The sequence below is a fragment of the Tinamus guttatus genome, unplaced genomic scaffold, assembly GCF_059628265.1.
Source record: "Tinamus guttatus ecotype Peru unplaced genomic scaffold, ASM5962826v1 Tinamus_guttatus_pri_ptg000027l, whole genome shotgun sequence".
Classification (NCBI taxonomy): Eukaryota; Metazoa; Chordata; class Aves; order Tinamiformes; family Tinamidae; genus Tinamus; species Tinamus guttatus.
The window spans coordinates 5,755,340-5,776,504 of NW_028288561.1; the positions used below are offsets into that span (position 1 = coordinate 5,755,340).

General features: G+C 46.5%; 1 protein-coding gene across 1 annotated transcript in view; it reads left to right on the plus strand.

Annotated features, from left to right (window-relative positions):
* CDH4 (cadherin 4) overlaps window positions 1-21,165 on the plus strand; it is a 376,921-nt gene that overhangs the window by 355,362 nt on the left and 394 nt on the right. Inside the window, exons 9-15 of the mRNA XM_088528878.1 lie at window positions 1,432-1,617; window positions 6,104-6,357; window positions 10,058-10,200; window positions 13,475-13,708; window positions 14,672-14,905; window positions 17,917-18,056; window positions 19,650-19,814. Coding sequence (XP_088385004.1) covers window positions 1,432-1,617; window positions 6,104-6,357; window positions 10,058-10,200; window positions 13,475-13,708; window positions 14,672-14,905; window positions 17,917-18,056; window positions 19,650-19,814 — 1,356 coding nt within the window. The remainder of the gene's footprint in view (window positions 1-1,431; window positions 1,618-6,103; window positions 6,358-10,057; window positions 10,201-13,474; window positions 13,709-14,671; window positions 14,906-17,916; window positions 18,057-19,649; window positions 19,815-21,165) is intronic.

Genomic DNA, 21,165 nt, shown 5'->3' on the forward strand with positions numbered 1-21,165 from the left:
CTCCCCGAGTTCTTTGGAGCGGGTTTCAGACAAGATTGGTAATAGGAGGGTGCACATGACATAGTCTAATGGATTTTTCTAAAGGCTTCTGACAAATTCCCCTACGATATTTCTCCTGCTTAAGCTGCATGCTACCGACATCCCAAATTGGGTAAGAGAATGGGTAAAGAACCAGTGAAATCATGGGAATTAAAGAGAAGAGCCGTAGCACATACTGCAACCTGAATTATCTAGCAGCTTCCCACTGCTCTTCCACGCTACTCAGCATGGCTGGAAAGAGATGCCATCTGCATTCACTAATGAAAACTTGTTTAGGACAGGTGCATAACAGAAAGAAGGGCAGGATGCCATTAAAGATATCACTAAAGGGCAAATTTAAATTTACATTAGCATAAGGCAGATAAATATTTTTGCTGCTGGCAGTGAAATAATGTATACTGGCTATAGGCACACCGAGCTGGAAGACTCCAGCGAATGGATATTGGTTAGTACTAGAGAGGGACTTTTGTGCTAACAGAGGAATGATTTATTATCATTTACACAACCTGGCGTTTGTGCATACCAAAAGCCAGATTTTCCGAAGTGCTCTGCACCTGCAGTTGGGGCCAGGATTTCAGTTGCAGACATGGAGCCAGCCGCTCCTGTAGTTTCTCCAGTGTTTAATTTGCCATATGTCAATCAGGGTGTTGATTTGCAAGTGCCGATAATAGGTAATGCTGAGAGATGAGCTCTATTGAAAATTTGGGAATGTGTCTTACTGGCAGCTTTTGAGTCCCTAATGCTGGAAATATTCACCAGCCAGGTTCCCTGATCAGTCATATGATAAATCAAGGGCTTGAAAGCAAAAAAGAATGCAGATAATGCATCAGAATATATTTAAACTGGACATGCTCCATGAAAATCAATGCTAAATGATAGAATTAAGCACCAGGAATGGCTATGGCAAAATCACAAGAAACACTTTACATAATGAGGCAAAATCAAATCAAAAGTAAGAAAGAAAGAAAATGGAATAAAATCACTGAGGAAGCAATAAAATGTCGTCATTGAAATCAGAATGAGACACAATAACCTGTGTCAAAGGGACAGAACCATCAGAAAGGAGCATGTTTTAGTCTGACATTTTTACCTGCCCTTGATAATTAACTCTTAAGAGAGTATGAGAAGCATTTTTGGTTCGTTTGCTTTGTGCAGTTGGTGAAATGTGCCTGGGTGGTAGCTGAGAAGTTCTTGCTTGGACTGAGAGGTGAGGCTAGGTGTCGAAAGGGATGAAAAAATATTCCAAGCAGAAACTAGAAATGAGCAAAGGACATATGTGAGCCATGCAGCCCCAAGGTCCTGTTTACTGGACTGGTTTTGCGTGGCCGTGCTGCCTGTGGCACTGGGGATGTGGCCACGATCACCGTAACTGCTCCTGTCTCTCATTTGCAGTATTCGGGGGAAGTTCCTGAGAACAGAGTGGAAGTTGTGGTAGCCAATTTGACAGTGATGGACCGGGACCAGCCGCACTCGCCCAACTGGAACGCCATCTACCGCATCATCAGCGGGGACCCCTCCGGCCACTTCACCGTGCGCACGGACCCCGTCACCAACGAAGGCATGGTGACTGTCGTGAAGGTAAGGGGGAAGCCACGGCAGAGCCACGTACGGCGCCGTTCTTGCTAGCTTGATCCACAGGGATGGTCAGAAGTCTGCAATTATTTTGTGTCTTCCTGCCTAGGAGGGCAAGCTTGAACTCTCAGGGTGTTTGCAGCAGGGATCAAACTCTCCTTCAAGTCCCAAACAGCACGACTTTATCTTCATTTGAGAGTTCGTTTCCCTTTCAGTTCCCCAAGACCAGCAAGCAGGCAGTGCATACTGCTGCAGTAATTACATGCAGTCAGAACATAGCGGAATTCATTCAACATTCAGAGAATCCCTTCCCAGATAAGATCCCTATGGATGTTCCCACTGACTACCAAGAAAGTGAAGGAGTCATGAATAGGCTGCTGCGAGCGGTAGGAGCTTGTGCTGCACGCCCTGCGCATGGCACCTGAAAAGAATAATACGTGCTGGGAAGAACAGAGGCTCTATCTTTTGAAAAGTCTGACCTTCTCCAACAAAAAGTTTTAATCAACTGCTTAGGATGAAACGCTAACGTTTAAAGAGCAATGTGATTAAAGAAAGCTGTGGAAAAAAAGAGAAGAAACACTTTACTCCCTTGTAGCTAATAAGTTGTAGTCATTTTTAATGCACACATTTCAGTATTAGGAAAAATGACATTGGTGAAATGCCATAAAGGTTAGGCTGGTAGGAACGTGTGAGCTCGTCCTGGTCTCTGGCCCTTAGGCTGTCTGTGTGTGTCTGCAGATGTCACTTTGTTGAAACTTTAAGGGAAACATCATCTTACCTGCTAGATGATATTTCAACAAGATCTTTTTATTTATCACTCTTTATTGCTCTGTAATGATGGTTGACAGGCTTACCTGGTGCAGCGTTACAAAATCTCTTCAAGCTCAGCTGTAGTTCTAGACACGTGTGTATATGGATGCATAGGTAGGTAAGTGTACACCAATCCATATGTGTATACTTCCTGCTCAGAGAGAGCATTCAACGAAGTTAAATGAAACAATTGAAGTTTCTTTGCCATCAGCAGCCAATCTGAAATCAAAATGATGCTACTTTTACTAAAAGGGGGAGGACCCTTTATTCTTAATCTAGTGAAGTGTCATGACTGTAAATTAAAGCTGCATCAAAGTGCAAAATGGGATTTACGTGATAACTGCCACACAAGGACTTTTGCATAATAAGCCATCCTTATTCAGAGCTCACAGGGAGAAAGGCAGGCAAATTTGTCACGATCCCGTTGATGCTGGTGTTGGCTTCCCATTGCTGTGTAACCCAGAGTGATCACAATGCAAAGAACCACATGAAAATCCTGTCTTGTCATGTTGAGCTCAAAGCCTGAAATTGCACTGAATGCCTTTGCTATATAACCTCACCTGATCCTCCTGGGTGCCCAGAATTTCTTACCCTTATCAAGCCGGGAGGCTTTCTGGTAGATTTTCAGCAAGGAGAATGAACAAAATTGCTTGTGATTAAATTTTCATGGTGAAGAAGGGAACACTCTTAGGATTCCACCCTCTTCTTTGAAATATTTTGTTCTCACTTAATAAGTGATTATGCTTAAAGGTTGGGGGAATGTATGCAAACCAAACTGGGTGGCCATTCAGAGCTCAGTCTTTGCAGTGTGCAAGCAGTCTCTCCCTATTTGATCCCTAATACTGATTGAGAACATATATAACGAATCAAGTTAAGTAATGAACCTTTTATGCACAGCGCCTACGTGATGGATTTCGTGTGGCTCTTTGAAGCTAAGTCATATGAGACTCCTGCAAGGAATAGGGTTCACATCAGGGCCTACAGCAAGCCAGAGACAGTACGTAAAGGGACGTTTGTCAAGAATCCTCCTACTCTGTCAGCAGATGAAAGGACCAGAAATACTTCCAAACCAAGCAGCCCTTTGGTAAGCAGATGATGCCCATAGCAGCAGTTTAGCAGCTGCTCTCAGCAAAACCACAATTGCTGCTCCAGTCTGATCATCCAAATGTAACATTTCCTTTTTCTGTTCATATGTTTTCCAAACCATTTCCATAACAGTGCAAGACCCCAGTCTTCAAAGAAAGGCTGGTCAAGGGGAGGGAATCCCTTCCCACTCCGCAGAGCGGAGTCGGGCGCTGTCTCCGCAAGCAGCAGTGGCTGCCGCTTGGCAGTTGGCTGAGTAAAATGTTATTTTAAAATGTTATTATAAATGTTATTATAAACTCTGCATGGATCAGAGCTGTGAATTTATTATGGAGATGCTTCCAAAAGCTTCTGTTATTATTTACCTCTACGGTAATGTAAGGCAAATTTGTTCCCTTTAGTTAGAAGCACCTTGAGAAAAGACGGACACATGACAAGCCCTCTGCTTCGTCTGCTGCCTCTGGGTAGGAGAAGCTGGTGATGGAGGAGGACGTTCAGCACTTGAGGATCAGGGGATGTTTCAGGGCCATTAAGGTCAGCTCAGACATTGACAGCCAAGCCAGGATAGCTGCAAGATGCTCCCCATTTGGTCGGAGCAAAACTCACGTTGGGGGACCTCATCTCCAAGCTGCCTCAATAGCAGGTCCAGGCACTGTGTGGCAGACGTGACCTGATTGCTGTGCAAGTTATAATAGGCAGAATCAAAAGCTGCGTTACAGCAGCCTATAGATTCCTGAACTAACCTGGAATTAATTAGCAGAGGCAACCCCAGCAGTCGGACCGCAGCAACATTAACCTCCCACTGCCCACCTGTCTTGTGCTCCAGTTTATGGCTGGAACAGGCGTCTCCTGTGGCAGGTTCTTCTGGGCACAACCTGTACAAATGCACGTGCTTCTTGAACATGAAATAAAAAAATAGCTGGCAAGCCAGCACCTCCTCCTCCTAAATGTAACGGCTCCGTGAGCTTTTGCTCCTGCTGTCACCTAATCGACGCGCAGCGTTTCCAGTGACATGACTGGGGATGGGAAGTGGTGGCACAGGGTGAAGAGCTGGGAACATTGTGTTCTCCCTGCACCTTTACCCTCCGCTGTGGTCTCCTTGGAAGGAGGCAGCTCCAGGGAGCAGAAATGTCAACTCTCCTGGCAGAAATGTGTGAAATGGGTCTGGGTGAGACTGGTCTCCTGTCCCCACCCCTGTGCTTCGAATGCAGTCCTGGCTGTCTGTGCACAGTGCTAGCAAATGGGCCAGCATGGAAAAAATGACGGATGAATGAATATGAATTAGAGGGACAAGAAAGAAATTCAGGAAATGCATTAGTCAAATTGTCTCAAGGCCTTGAATAGTATTTAAATGAGAACTTTTACCATGCATCTTTTTGAATGCGGTTTAGTCAGTGCTGGTGGGTGTACTGGGAATCTTTATGCTTCCTTTTATTTATTAAATGTTAGCCTTGCCTGTCAGGAAACCATTTAGCGCTAGGAACATTTGCACTTCAATCGAACAGAGATTCCACTGTTTTACCTTTTGCCCCTGAAATTTGTTTGTCTCTTATAGCCTCCTATGATTTGATATCTCTCCTGACAATACTGTTTTTAAACAGAACATGGGAGCCAGATCTTCAGCTGGTGTAAATCAGTATCGCGCTGCTGAAGTCTACGTAACTGTGGCGTTTTACACCAGTGAGTGTCTGCCTTGCAGATTCAGCGCTGGAGAAGGTATCAGGGAGAGTGGTTATGCTTCTAAATTCATAATTTACAGCAAAGAGTTTTTGAACAAGGAGAGGTGTGATCCTGCATAACTCAAGCCTCCCCGCCAGACGATTAGCGACTTCCCTTGTAATAATTAGTGGGATGGTTTAGTGGATATTATTACACTGCTGTTCAGTGGGTTGTGCCAGCTAAGGCTCTTCACTTTTCTAGCTTCTAAGGAGAAATCCATGGGCACCCAGCAGCAAAACCTGCCTGCAGGAGTGTGCAGGCAGCCCTAAGACATCCCGCACCGAGCGAGAGGGCTGGAAGTGCCACCTGAAGGGCCACCTGATTAGCAGAACCAAGCGCTGCTCCCTGCAGCTCAACCTTTGCTTGTAATCTTCCTTAAGAGGAAAAATGAAGGACACTTCAAGCTCAGGAGTCCGCACAGACTGACCCAGTTACTTAGTCAGCGGCTCTAAATGTTAATAATAGTGTTAAGTACTTGTCCAGTTCCTCTGAACAGGCTCTGTCTGTTGCATTTGTAGCAGCCCATGGTGGATCTGTTCATTGAATGCTAAGCTAACAAACACAGGCATTTGCTTTTTGCTTTTTGCACTTAACACTGGAACAGAACATGCTCCCTAATGTTTGCAATTTTATTTTGTGTTTTTGTTTTCTAACCTCCCAAATAGTGGAGGGCCGAATCCTAGCTAGATTTCCAGAAGTGTGACTCCACAGTGGCACTGTTGATTAAAATGAAACTGGTTGGAATTTGTGCCTTCAGGAGAACAAGGTTCAAAAAGAAATGAGACAATGATATCATCTGCCTTCTAAATCTTCAGCTTTCACCCAGCAGGTGGAATTTATTCTCTGTGTGGATCTATCCTTGCCTGTTTGTTTGTTTTAGGCAGTCGATTATGAGATGAACAGAGCTTTCATGCTGACAGTGATGGTATCAAACCAGGCTCCACTGGCAAGCGGAATCCAGATGTCTTTCCAGTCTACCGCAGGAGTCACCATTTCGGTTATGGATGTCAACGAAGCACCGTATTTCCCAACGAACCACAAGTTAATCAGGCTGGAGGAAGGGGTGCCTACAGGGACGGTCCTGACAACGTTTTCGGCTGTGGATCCTGATCGCTTCATGCAGCAAGCAGTAAGGTGGGAGACCAGGCAGCCAAGTGAAGTCCTGTACGATCAAGAGGGGGATTTCAGCTGCCAAAGTCTGGGGAGCAAAGCAGCTGAAATGCAATTTGTAAGCTGTCTGATATGATAGCACTAAAATGCTTGGCAGATATTTGCATCCTTGGCCCCACACTTGCAGGGCCCTCTGCAAACGTGGCTCCCCTCTTCCTGCCTTGCAGAGGGCAGGGGCTTCTCTTTTTCAGATGAAACCAGTCAGTAGCAAGGCCTGTACCCCCTGATAAAGAGCAAAATCAGGGCTGGCCTGTGCTGCTGGTTTCATCTGTGCCTTGTCAAGGATGCTTCTGCCTATGTAGTTTATGCACTATATAAATACAGCACACAGAGAATTATGAAAAGATAGTTTTGTCATTTCTGTGTTACAGAGTGGGAATGGAGGCACAGAAAGGGTTAGAGGACATATTTCCAGGGGGAATGACTGGGACTTTTAATCATGTCTGGTGTTGCTTCCAAAGGATTTAACTCCAGCTTCAGCCTGGCTTTAAAAAAAAGCTCACTGTGAGATTAGCTGTCGGCCTGCTAAGAGCAGGGCTCGCTTGTTTACAAACAGCTGCTAAACAGCTCGTAGGATGCTCTGTAGTTAAAAATTGCCATGTGCAGGGCCTCTCGGATCGATCCTGGCCAGCATCGAGCCAGGTTTGTGGGATCTTCTGCCCTGTACCGTCGGAGCCACTGCCAAACCTGATGTCCCTGACATCTGCTTTCCTGGTGGATAGGATTCAGCACCCACATTTTAGTCTTGTAACAGTTCAGTGGCTGTTTTAGCAGCCTGAGACCGCCCAGGAGCCGGTGCTAGGACAAGCCCCTCTGTCTCTTGCTGGGCTTTGTCCCATCTGAAGCTCTGCCAAAGCAAGAGCTGAAGCCACATTTGAAGCCCCCATCAAGCAGTGACTCACAAGCCTCCCCGTGCAGAAACACCTTGACACCTACTTTTCTGCTAATATGCAGATATTTCTGTGTCCATAGAGGTTCGTTTTATCCCGAATGTTTAAGGACTGCAGTATTTTGGTCAAACAAGCACAGGTACTGTGTGACCACAGCCGAGGCCACGTAAACTTACATCAGTTGTGACATGTCATGTCAGGAGGAGTTTTAAGTCCTTCACCTGGCACAGAGCTGTCTGCTCTAGAAAATAACTGTTTATTCACTGCCTGCTCTTGTAGTCCTTAGACAGGTACGGCAGCATTTAAGGAGAGAGCCTCTCCTAACTAACAAGCCAGTTTTGCTTAGTTTCCTTGTGAAATACCACCCTTTGAAGGAGCTTTATTTTCCCTGACACCTGCATTAACGCTGCTTACAGAGGAAGGAGTAGCTTGTGCTTGATCGGGTGCTCCCTCTGATCGGGAGGTGATTGGACTGCAAGCAGGAATGAACATCAGGGAGAAGGAAGGGCTCCACCTGCAAGCAGGAATGAACATCAGGGAGAAGGACGGGCTCCGCCGCACCGCTCCTGCCATCACACAGTGCCTGCATAAGAGAATCTGTAAATATAAGCAGCAAATTACTTGAGTTGCTCTTTTTCCTAGGGCTCCCAGGACACACATTTTTTGAATCCAGCAGCACTTGGTTTCCAAACACAAGCGCCGTGCTCTCTCTCGTCTGCTCCTCATCGGGACAGCCTTTGCAGGAAGCAGTGGGGCGTTGTTAGGCCCCAGAGCAGCCTTTGTGAGCTGCACAAAAGAATATTTTGTTTTCTTCTTCCCAGTTGGCGTTGTTGAGTTAGGAAAAAAGATGCACTGAAGGTTAAGCATACAGATCAATGATAAGCAGCTCTCAGAGAACAGGATCCAGCTGCTATGTCCTTGCATACAGCTTTCAGAGACGCTCTAAATAGTCTTTGATGAGATAGAATTTTTTTACAAATAGAAGATAAGGAAGTGGAAGCATCTCGCAGCAAGGCACAGCTTGGCATCGCCAGTGTCACACCTCGAATATCTTCATTAGCTGCAGACATATTCACAAAGCCAGCTTTGAAGCTGGATCCCTGGTCATTTAGCAGTGAAAGGGTGAAAGATCAGCAGTAATATTAAAAAGGAAAGAAAACACCCCATATAATCTGGCTCCATGAAGTGTAATTCTTTCCTTCGGCAGGGACTTTTGCAGTTTTATTGCTGCTGTCCTGTCCATGTAGATTCACGCAGCTCCAGTTTTGCTTTGAGTTGCAGCTTCAAATAGCCCATTTCTGGAAAGAGATATTCACCAAAAGCCTGATTTTCTCCTCTCTGCATATCAAAAAAAAAAACGAAGTGATGCAAAGCTATCACTAAAGCTAGTGATATCTAAAGCTATCAGAGTCTGAGATACCCATGAAACAAAAACAGCATTTGTTTGCTCATTTTATAGCATGGCTTCTTACTAGCTTCCAGCTTAATCACAGTTAACAAGGGTCCATCTCAGCTCAAACATTAGGAAGCCGAGAGGTTGCAATCAAGAGCAATGAAGAGAATAAAACTAAGGGGAAAAAAAAAAAAGAAGGAAAGATAAACCGAATGTGTTTGCTAACATTTTGAAAAGATTTGCCCAAAACTAACTGTACTTTCTCCAGTTTGCTGTGCTGGTCAGAGCAGGGTCTGCTGGGCTCTGCCAAAACCTGTGCCGAGGTCCGTGCTTGCATCTTGAGGATGCTGACCAGTCTCGAGCCAGGGAGGCACTGCGTGACTTCAGGTATTTAGAGCTTTGACACAACTATAATGAAAAGGTTTGAAAAAGCCTGTGAGCAGCTAAGGACGTCTGCAACAGTGCTCCCAGGAGACAGGATCGGTGGCCAAGGAAGAGTCAGGGACAAGAATCACCACAGCTTTCACCATCCCATGGCCTCACCAGGTTCTCCATCCCATGGCCCTGCCAGATGCTTCTCTTTGCTCTCATGGGCTTTGCTGATGCGGAGATCTCGTGAGATCTCTGGGCTCCAAGGCGTCTCTCCTGGCTGGTAGCTGAGGTCGCCGCTTGGCGCTCGCTGCTGGCCACCGTGCCAGGCTAGTGTCCAGCACCGGCTGTAGCCACTCACTAACGCACCTGCCCGCCCGCCGGCCTCCTCAAACCTCCCCTCTTCATGCCTGTGTCTCGCCTGCTACTCAAGAGCTTATAAAAACCTTGCAGGAGGGCAGCCCTAAAGCTGCCTCACTTCTGGGTCGATGCTTTAACTCCCCTTATGGTATCACCAAGGCAATTGCTGCTAAATGCACGATTCTATGTAAAAGAGGCGGCTTGGTTTAAAGTGATGTTTAACGTGTCTAAAGACTGCTGTTCTTTCACTGTGGAATTTCCTGAACCCGTATTTATTAGGGAGGGATAGTAAAAAGAGAGGGAGAGGGTGAAATTGTCCTCCAGTTCAGGCATGGGAGTGCAGAGTCGGTGCAGACCCTGCTGCTCCTGCACTGCAGAGGCCTCGGGCTGTGTCCACTGTCAGGAACAGGAAGCCGGCGTGTTAGTGGCACTTAGTGGGAAGAGAACCCTTTAAAAGGAAGGAAAGGGGAAAATTGAATAATTGTAAAGGTCAAAAATCAGCTACTCAATTAGTATTTTGTTTGTCAACAAAACCAGTTATCCAAAGGTTCTTTGAATCATGCGGTCAGGAGTCTAGAAAAACCTTATTTCAAACAATATTAAGGATGTGTCAGTGAAAAGACTGCCATGTATTTATTTCCTTTCTCTGTAGATACTCTAAGCTGTCAGATCCTGCAAACTGGCTGAACATTAATGCCACAAATGGTCAGATCACTACTGCTGCTGTCCTTGATCGAGAGTCAGACTACATTAAGAATAATGTCTACGAGGCCACATTCTTGGCGGCTGACAACGGTGAGCCCAGGCTTCACATTGTTCATGCTTCAATAAGACTCTAATGTGATGCATTAAGAGAAATGATGCCCTGACAGAGTTGTCAGTATAAGTTATCTTTTTCCCAGTTTTTTTATGGTCAAAAATGTGAAAGGGGGACGGGAAATTGCTGGAGTAAATTAAATGTGCACAGTATACGAAGAGTGTTATTAAGGGAAAGGGAGGGCAAATGGAAAATCGATTTAGGGAGTTCAGTGTAGCAGTGTAGGCTGAACTTAAAAAAAGTAGCAAATAGGGAGGTGATCTTCGAGTGCTGATGTGATCACACCCGTCCTGGTAATCGACCCAAACGTGCTGATCAGAGCATTCGGGAAGCCTCCTATCAGGAAATCAGGAATAATCACTGGGGAAAGGAGGAGGATATTAAAACAAACCAATCCAATGAACTACTATAGCTTTCATGAGAGGCGTCTGTCTGTCTGTCATCAGAGCTAATCTCTCTCTGTCCATTTCCATTTCTGAAACATCCAGCTGTCATCAGAGCATCCGGATGCTGATGCGCTTCATTACTGAAGTCACCGGGGCCGGTACAGGTCTTCTCGCTGAGATGCCCTGTTAAGGCTTGCTCTTCTGTAATCATTAAAATCACACAGCACGTTCAGTCAAATCAGCCCTGTGAACCCTAGGGCTCAAGGGCAGGCAATTCCTTGATGCCACCCTGGATTTCTCTTCCCAGTTCTGGTTAGTAAGAGGCAATGACTGTTACAATCCAGGCCTGGGTGTGGCCACGCTGTCATTTCCTGGAAAATCCCTGGGGGGCTCAGCAGACTCCATGAGCAAGGGGAACCCCTTCCTTCCCCTCTGCCACCCTCACCTTCTTCCTGAGGGCGCTCAGTGCTCTCAGAAGCCGTGCACAAACTGGAGCCGTGCATCAGCAGCACCACAATGTGGCTCTGGGCGCCTCATTGCTCATAGGTGCTTTCAGGACAGTTTCTGCATCAAGCCCTGTCATCCCTCCGGCTGAAGGGTGCTCTGCATGTGCAAGTAGATACAGTGGTGCCTACAGCACTAATGAAAACTACTTTCCTCTTCCTTCAGGCTCTGGCTCTATCACTGTGTCCCCGTTTGCAAGGGCAAGACAAACTCATAGGGGAGCTTTGATGCCAAGTAACAGTACCAAGGAGCAAATTTCCTGTCTTTCTTTGTGCCAGCAATGGTAGAATCAAGGGGGTGGCATGGCCTGTGCCTCCTGCTGTCACCCACCCTGAGCTTCCCTCGTGGGACCCGGCTGCTCCTCACCGTGCAGTGCAGGGTGCAAGTGCAACACGAGTTTGGGTTCACCCCTTTCTTTGTCCTTGGTGCTGATGCTGCAGTGCATCCCTGCCTCCACGTCTGTCATCCAGCGGCTCAGGAAGTGAGGACCTGGAAAAAAAGCCTTATTTTGAAAAATTCATCTATCATTGGTACATCGTAGCCGTTAGCCTAGATGAAACTTTAGCGGGTATCCTCAGCACTCTAGATGGACTTTTAAATAGGGTATTGCTTCGTGTGCATTCTAACAGACCCCTTTCACATTTATCCCAGTTTCCAGCTTCTCCATTATCACATACTCATCAAAGCAATGCTGGGCTGCATTTTTTGTTTGATTGAGGGGTGTTTTTGTCTCTTTTTTTTGAAGAGAAGAAGAAGAAGCAACATTTTTGTTTCCTTAAATTCTTCTCGCTATTTTCAGGATATGATAAAAGAGCTATTCTGCTAAACACTCTTTTGGACATTCTCTCTTTCCATGGTCTGCATTGCAGAGATGTTCACATAAGAAGAAAAAACTTGGCTGCAGTGCAGTGGGGAAAGAAAAGGGAATCCTAGTCAAGAGAGTTTTTCTTTTTGCCTGATTTCAGAGGAGAGTGAGGGTCTTGGACCGCATTTTGTCCACAGGAATGTGGTGTTTAAAACCTTCAGCAGAGCTCAACCAATTGCGCCGAGAAGTTGGGATTTCAGGTATATTACATTTCAACAGGTTTCATAGTGTTAGGGTAGAGAAGACTTTGGAGAGTCCCCGTGGGGACTCGTGGCTGGGGCACGATGCTATAGGAGACCTGGTTGCATCAGTGCCTCTGCTCCTGCTTTGAGTCACCCACTCCCTTCTCCCTCCTCATATGTGTCCTTTGGGGAGATCCCTTTTCATTCTGCAGGCACACAGCAAAAAAAAAGACGTGCTTGTTAGCCATGAGTTTACTTCATTTCTGCCACTGTTTGTCAGAGCAGTGGTCCGAGTTTGGCATCTCCTTCTGTTCAAGCCGAATGGGAACAACTTGTGCTCACACCTGAACATGAAACCCTGTTGGTTTTTGCCTTGCTCCTGGAGTTCCGTCTCTGGGACTGATCCTACCAGGTACCAGTTCACACATACAATTTTTCCAGAGCCTTTGAAAATATTGAGATCTTGTGGGAAAAAAGTAATGACCTATACAGCAGTTAAGTGTGTATGTAGCAGTTATATCTTCCTTGTGCTTTTGAAATGCTCTTTCAATCTCTTATTTCAACGATCATTTCAGGCAATGGACCAACAAGGGATGAGGTTAATGACTGAGGAGTTATATAGGAAACATGAAAGAAGGATTTTCAGGGTTGCTTCAGAGTTTTTGAGTCTTCTTTAGACAACAGAAAGGAAATGCAGATTGAGACATGCTGTTGCTGCCATAGCTTAAGTAGCAGCCCAGCATGTTTCATGGTGGTTAGCACATGCCATAGGATTCAGATGAGGATCTTTCACCATGCAAGGGGCGACTGTTGAGGGGCTACAGGCTGGACTTTCTTTGAAGCAACAAAGTAGCCCACAAATCTGAAAACTGGCTGGCAAGTGCTACAATAAATGCTGACCCTTGTATGCTGTTTCACTATATTCTTTTTTTGCCATCCATGCCTCTTTTCAGCGAATGATTTTTCCTCTTTAAAACAGCACTTAGCAAAACTTGGCAGTAGTAGCTCAGCTCCTTGCATTTCTAGAGCTTGACTAAAGACATTGCTGTAGGCTACAAGTCTGCAGAATTCAACGTCTGCTTTCCGCAGAAGACACAAGAATCATGAGATTTGGGAAGTTTCAGTAAGGTCTCTAAAGCACGGGACTATAAAAGAGCAGTTTGTCCCTCTAATAAAGTCTGAGGAGAGAGGGAGACAATCCTGGTTTTCTGAAATTAGAAGGCAGAGAGGCAGGGGCTGGTACCTGGCGTTGTCGTTCCTGCTGTTCCTTGACTGATGCTCGTCAATCGTGGCTCATCGCTGCCTCCCCGTGCAGGTATCCCCCCGGCAAGCGGCACCGGCACTCTGCAGATCTACCTAATCGACATCAATGACAACGCTCCGGAGCTGCTGCCAAAGGAGGCGCAGATCTGTGAAAAGCCAAACCTGAATGTCATCAACATAACTGCGGCGGATGCTGACATCGATCCAAACGTCGGGCCCTTCGTCTTCGAGCTGCCAAGTGTGCCATCTGCGGTGAGGAAGAACTGGACCATAACGCGGCTAAATGGTAAATGGGGCAGGTGATCCCGAGGACATTTGGACTCCGATTCGCTAACGTGACCCCGTGCAATTTCAAACTTCCAAACTTTCCGACTTTTTTTATCTGATTGGTATTTTTTAAGCACATTATGGCTGACATTATAGACAAGATAGTTAATCAGAAGTGATTTGTATCAGACCTGCAGTATAACTCTAAGAGCCTTGGCACTTGGCTTTTTTTAATGCAGTTCATAATTATGAACAGTTATCAGGACTGAACAGACTATAAATCATCCATAATGGCCAAGGGGAAAAAAGCTATTATCAGTCTTCCTTATGTTCCAGTGTAATTGTCATAAGCCACAATCAGGATCAATGTTCATTTCGCTGACCATAATTGCATAAAGGCAGCCTTTTAATTTACCAGGGAACCAGGAGGGCTAGGTAAGTGTGAAGATTACCAGTATGTGAAGGATTTTTATATCACAGCATGCAACCACAATTGGCCCTAATTGGTCCTCTTATTGGTAGTTTTCAGCAGAGGATTGGAAGTGTCCTGGAGCTGCTGGCCTTGCTGCAAAGCCGCTCCATCTCACACCCATTGCCAGGCTCGTGCTGTCACACGCTTGGTCCCCTCTGCTCCTGTACGTGCGGGCTTGGGAGGCTTGGAGGAATGGGGCATGGAGCAGCTCCTCGCAGGAGATGGGCTTCCATGCCTCTGTATTTGCTTGCCGTCACGTCTAAGATATGTTCAGCTGACTACTGATATGCCAGTGGGATCAAACTGGATCAGCATGACAGTAAAAACACATTATTTTGAAAAGCATGGGTTGACTGTTGGCCAAAATGTGGGAATTGGGAAGCTGGGGTGCGTTATCGGCAGCCTGTTCTGTGGGGCTCGTGCACCCCGTGAGACGGAGGGACGGTGCAGGTGCAGCCGTGGGGCTCCAGCAGGTATCTGTCACCTGTCTGTCTGTCTGTCTCTGTCCAGGTGATTACGCCCAGCTGAGTTTGCGAATCATGTACCTGGAAGCTGGCGTGTATGATGTCCCCATCATCGTGACGGACTCAGGAAACCCCCCGCTGTACAACACATCCGTGATTAAAGTGAAGGTGTGCCCCTGTGACGAGAACGGAGACTGCACCACCATCGGGGCAGTGGCTGCGGCCGGCCTGGGCACGGGTGCCATCATAGCCATCCTGATTTGCATCATTATCTTACTCAGTAAGTACCACAGGAGGTGACACTGCTTAGACATGTCAGGCCGCAATGGGACTGTTCAAAGCGCAAAGGTGCCGGGTGATCCTTCTCTCAGTTTGCCGCCAAAGCTCCCTCATGGGTGGTGGTTTGGTGGGGCATAGGGCTGATAGCAGGAAGATCAACCTTAATTCCAGGACTGCAGCTCCAGTGCCGCTCTCTTCTTGAACCTGCTCGATTTGTTATGGATGCGGTACCGCGATGGAGCGAAGCACACGATGTGCTGCTGCATCTCAGCATCTCAGCTCTTGCTCTGATGTGGGGTCCACATGTCAGGTATACACAAGGAGAACAGGGGTTCAAGTAGAAGTTTGCCCCAGGAGTCACAGAGGTGATAAAACGTAAGACTTCTTGCTGCTGTCATATAAACCCAGTGCTAAAATATGATTTAAACAGTTGAAAATCCTATTGACTGAAATTAACTTCAGCTGAAGGACGTCTGATTTAAGAGATTCTTCTTTTCATTTTCAGATACATTATCCCATTTTAAATTATGGTTTTTATTACAAAAGCTTATTTTTACATTCATTGTAATTCTAATTGACTTTTTTTTATCTTTGAGAGCTGCAAAGCACTATATCAGTGATGAAAAATGTAATTTGTGATGAACAGAGTTTTTTCGGTTACCTCCTTCTAGTGTTTTGCCTCCTTTAATATCTATTTTATACGGTGAACTCCGAACAATAGCCTGGAAAAGGCAGATGTGATTTTTTGCTTTATATGTCCATTTTAGAGTCAGCAGGTCAAAGTTTGATGGCTTTAAAAGGAAGAAGAAGCAAGGAGACAGATCTGAGGTGGCTCAGGTGAAGAAAGTTTCTGCCTTTACCTTTGCTCAAAGTTTTTTTCTTCCTCTTACCTGATGTATTAGCTACACGAATAGCACATTTAGGAGAAGAGCAACGCAATAAAAAATTGTGAAGGGTGAAGACAATAGATTTCTAGAAAAACTACATGCAGAGTGAAAATGGGTCTAACAGCAGTAATAGCACTTTCCATTCTGCAGAGTGAATAAAGGAAGGAGAATGCACTACATCCACTATTGACACTTTGAAGGTCTTCTTTTTTCCAGGTAGTGGTGGTAAAGGCGTTAATGGCACAGTTTTTTCCACAAGTGCATGAAAAAAGTAGCATTTAAAAAAAAGAGAGAAAAAAAAACCTTAGTAACCATTATAATATTGTCTTTGTGGGCTAGGCAGGTATCTTGTTGTGAGCGACTTGAAAAGCAAAAGACAAGAAAAGGACTTCAATAGTCTGCTAAATAGCTGAGGTTTTATATTGCAGATAAGAGTAACATTTTCTTTCCTTGGCCTTTTTTTTTTTTTTTTTTTTTTTCTTGGATAACTCTGGGATAAGCATTAAAGAAATGCTGAACTATCTGAAAACAATTCTGTTAGTGAGCAGGCAGGGATGGCAGCCAGTTGGCACTCCGTGGCAGTAATTAGCTGTCCAGTCCTCTTCCCTTCACTCCAGCGAGTCCTAGCTGGGGATGAACACTTGGGAGCAGGAAGGGAGGACTCGGAGTGTCCATCCCACCCGCTGGCCCCACGTCCTGTTGGCTCTGAACAGTCTCAGAGCGTGTCTCTTCTTTCCTGCAGTCCAGTGATGTTGAGGGTGCAGAAAAAGGTGCAAAAAGATGGTGGGAAAATGGCAGCACTTTGTTCTTCTGCAGCTGAGAAATGCAAAGGAAGGGTTGTGTCGCACTAGAGCTTGTGGTGGCTCTGCTGGTCCAGCATGGAAAAGGGAGAGAGGTGGAGGGTGAAGGCAGTGCAAGGAGTTCCCGGCTGGATTCCCATCTCTGCCCATTCCAGCTCCTGAGCACGAGAACAAGAGCTGCCTGTTGGCAGGTTTCTTGGAGAAGACAGGGTGTCAGTGGAGATGCCCTCGCGTTCCCAGAGTGTCACTGGAGCAAGGCGCAGGGAACGTGCGGCCAGGGACATGGCCAGTTGGTGAAGCCAACTGTGCACTGGGAGCCTGCGCTCCCCTCGGGCAAAGCTGGTGAAGTGCAGAAACTTCCTTGTTTTGTCACCAACGGTTAATCCGTCCTTGTGGCTGAGCTGCCCAGGCTCAGCCAGCGCCTGGTGTGTAAATGCTGGGGTTTGAGCCCGTTCCCAGGTCTCCTCTGCCAGGCTTGCCAAGCTCGCACTGCTCCCTGCGAGGCTTTCAGACCAGCCCAGATCTGCTTTGCAAGCAAACGGCCAAATGCACATGCTCATGTCTTGGCTAATGCGGTTTTTGAAAGATGCCCTTGCTTACCAAAAAGGAATAGGAATGAGTCCAAATGGGATTAGGTGACCTGATGCTCCCTAAACCAGGCTGCCTTAACAAACTGCAGGCAAGTGAGCAAACGATGACCACAGCAAGGGCTCAGAGGCGGTGCTGCCGTGTTGTGCCGTGCTGGCACCACTCCCAGCACACAAAGGCCGCGGTCGTTCGTCCATATCCGCCGCTCAGCACCTCTGCAGCTCACACTCCTCTCTCTTTTCCTCATGACCCTCATGGGAATTCAAGATTTAGATCAAATGACTTCAGAAAACTTGTGTTTCCATGCTTTCTGGTCGCTTTGCCTTTGATTGCGTGTTTTACTCCTGGTAAACATCAGCTCAAAGTTGATGATGGATCTTAAAGACTTGTTTGTAGTGGAGGCTTGTCAGACTGTTCACAGCCCTCACTGATCTCTCCCTTAGAAATTAGAACATGCAATAGGATAAAATGTTATTCCTCTTAATAGGAGCCAGTGAAGTTTCTTCCCTAAACTCACTGTGGTCTGTAGTCTGTGCTAGAAGTTACATGATGTGCCGGTTATTCCACATTTGTTTAGCTGGAATCCACATGCTGACATGCACAGGAATTTGTTGCGTGGGAGATCATTTGCAGTACCGCTAACTTGTCACATCAGTGTAAGTTTTGCCATCACAAAACGGACCGTTCGCCGCCGAAGTGGCGTTTGCGTCCCCTGACGCCGCTTGCTCTCGCTGCAGCCATGGTCCTGCTCTTCGTGGTGTGGATGAAGCGGCGCGAGAAGGAGCGCCACACGAAGCAGCTCCTCATCGACCCCGAGGACGACGTCCGCGACAACATCCTCAAGTACGACGAGGAAGGCGGCGGCGAGGAGGACCAGGTGAGAGGGGCCGGCGCCAGCCAAGCTCTTGGCTCCAGCGCTGGGTTTGCCACGGACGGTAGTGGCCGGGCCCTGCCGGGGCAGAGACCATGTTGTTTCCACAAATGCACGTGCAGAGCTGAGCGTTTGCCCTCGTTTGTGCCCAGGCAGCTTGGCTGGCATCAACTGTGTGCTGTGGGCCTCAGTGCAAACTGGCCTGCTCCAGGTGGCCCGGCAGCTGCTGGGACAGCTCCTCGGCAGTGCCAGGAGGCAGGGGGGCCCCCCTGCCCCGAGCAGCTCCCCGCGGAGGGTTAGAAACCAGGACGGCCACACTCCGGGCCCAGCAGGCTTAAAAATGTCTGTTTTCCATCTCTCCCTGCAGAGACCTTGGTAACATCAACCCAGAGCTGGGGCTGCAGCACTTGCTTTGGTTCGCTTGAGCCCAGGGTTTTGCTGGCTTTCCCCACGTTTACCTCGTCATCCCAAACCTGCTTTTAATTTCTTCAAGCTGTTGTCCCTCATTTGTGAGAAATGTCCAAATGCAGTTGGAGATTTTTCTTTTTCACCACAAAAGTGCAATTCACCGAAGCTTCGCATCCCAGTGCAGGCCGAGGCTGAAGGCTCCCTGTGCTCATCCCATGCGGTGCCAAGAGGTCTAAGTGCTGGACACATGGACACTTGGAGATGGGACGAGGAAAGTGCAGGGCGGATGGACCCAGGGTCTGGTGTCGTGATGTCCACACATAGCAGGGAGCCGTGCACTCTCAGGAAGGTCGTCTGCAATGGAAAAAGCTGTTCACTTAGCTTCTCTTTTTACCTTTTTTTGATTTTTTTTTTTCTTGTCACTGACAAGTTTCTTATAAATATTGCTCCCGGAGATTCAGTCATCCCCAGCTAAGCACAAGAATAGTTTCACCAGAAGAACAAAGTATTGCTATAAACATTCAAACTAGCTGAAGTGTCTGGTTTCAGGCAAGTACACTGTAGGCTTAAATATTTTAGGAAGGATCTGTTAAAAATAACAGCAAAAGAGCAGCAGCAAAACACCATTACCTACATGAATACATTTTAAAGGAAATATTATCTAGTTGTCGTTCCTTGATAGAAACCTATTCTTTAGGGATTTTTGCAATGCAGGAAAAACATAATTACTTGAAAATAAAGTCTGCATGTATAAATGTAATACACATTTCGATGCTTTTACTTCTGTACAAATGTAATTACAATAATATGTCTACAGACATTGCATCTTTACATTATATTTTGTATTTAATCTAAAATGTTATGCACATATCCATGCACTCACAAACCAAAGCCAGCACATGATCCCAAAGATTTGGACACCATGTTAAATATTGAAAGAGCATTGAGCTGTTTGATTTAGCTTGCCTTTTAAGATGCACTCTGAGGAGGTCAATTTTACAAGTTACTCAGAGATCAGTTTGGTCTATAATTAAGATAGTTACAAGTGCTACATGTATGGGGGTAAGATTTGGTATTGAACTTCAGCTGAAAAAAAGATTAGACCCCTCAAGTTCTTTGTCTGTTGATGTTGTGTAAACAATCTGCATGGAAAGCTCTTGGCTTCACTCTGTGTTTTTCCGTTTGTAACAGGATTACGATTTAAGCCAGCTTCAGCAGCCGGAGACCATGGATCACGTGCTGAACAAGGCGCCCGGCGTCAGAAGGGTAGATGAGAGACCTATTGGTGCTGAACCGCAGTATCCTATAAGACCAGTAATCCCCCATCCTGGGGATATTGGTGACTTTATTAACGAGGTAGGTTCCTGAGGGCATCTTGGGCTCCATCCTCAAAGCTGTGGCAGCAGCTGAGCATCAGCTATGCAGCGTTTTCCACGGCACATTATGGGCTAGGGAATGCTGCCGCCCACACCAGGAGGAAAGCCAGGCTTGGCCTCCCAAAGGCTCCAGCGCTGTAAAAAGACAAAGTGCAAATACAAAACGCAGAGTTCCTGATTTGTGGGTACCTCAGGCACCAGCCTTGCCGGCCTTCTGTCGGCCTAAGGCCAAAGGTGCCATTTGTGGCTCCTGGACTTGTAATTATTTCACCAGTCTGCGTCTTCTAGGAAGCTCTGGTTGGTCTAAAACCTCAAAGAGGTTGCAGAATAGAGAGATGCTTCTCAGATCACAGAGGGCTTCTTTATTTTATGTTAGATTACTGATTTTTGGGGGGGAGAAGGGGTTACAGATATCTATCCATTTAATATTTCCCATCTCTTTTTTGTTTGTTTGTTTTAAAATGAATGATTGTGCGGTTCCAAACCAATCAATGTGTTATTTCCTCTGAGACAAAATACACTCTCCATTCCCTAAGTCAGAAGAATAAATGTTATAGCAATTTAATTCTATTATTACATCAATTTCCTGCTGTGCTTTTTCTCATTCTCATCATTAAAAATCCCTCCCTTTGTCCTCGTCCTCCCTTGGCGCACACACAACCACCCGGCATCTCCACACGGACACGCACGTGGATACTCCCCCTTGCATGTGCTCCGGCTGCTACTCCCTGCCATAAAACACTCCGGCTCCCTGCAGCGCGAATGGGGCTCTGGAAAGTGGGAATGCACCACGTTGTTCTTCACTGCTGGTCTAGGCTTCCTCTAAAGCTGGGTTGGAGTGAAGCAGTTTGATTTCTCCGCATCCCAAGGCCGTTTCCGTGGGCTGCCTGCAAAGCTACATAGCGCAAGCAGCAGCAGCAACGCTTGTTGCTGCTGTATGGGGTTTCCCCATCCCAATTTTCCCTAAATTAAACAGGAGTGATGTTTTTTTTCCCCGAAGGAATCAAAGGAATAGAAAAAATCAGAATAGCTCATTAAAGTGATGGGAGAATAGTAAGTAGAAGAGGATGAATAGCTGGTGGAAGAGGATGAATAGCTGGTTGGATGAGGAAGACTTGCTGGTAGAAAAGGAAGAACAGCTGGTAGGTGAGGAAGACTAGCTGGTAAATGAGGATGAATAGCTGGTAGGTGAGGAAGACTGGCTGGTAGATGAGGAAGACTAGCTGGCAAATGAGGAAGAATAGCTGGTAGATGAGGAAGACTGGCTGGTGGAAGAGAAGAACAGCTGGTGGAAGAGGAACGGGTGCTGATCCTTTTTGCAGTGGCCAAGC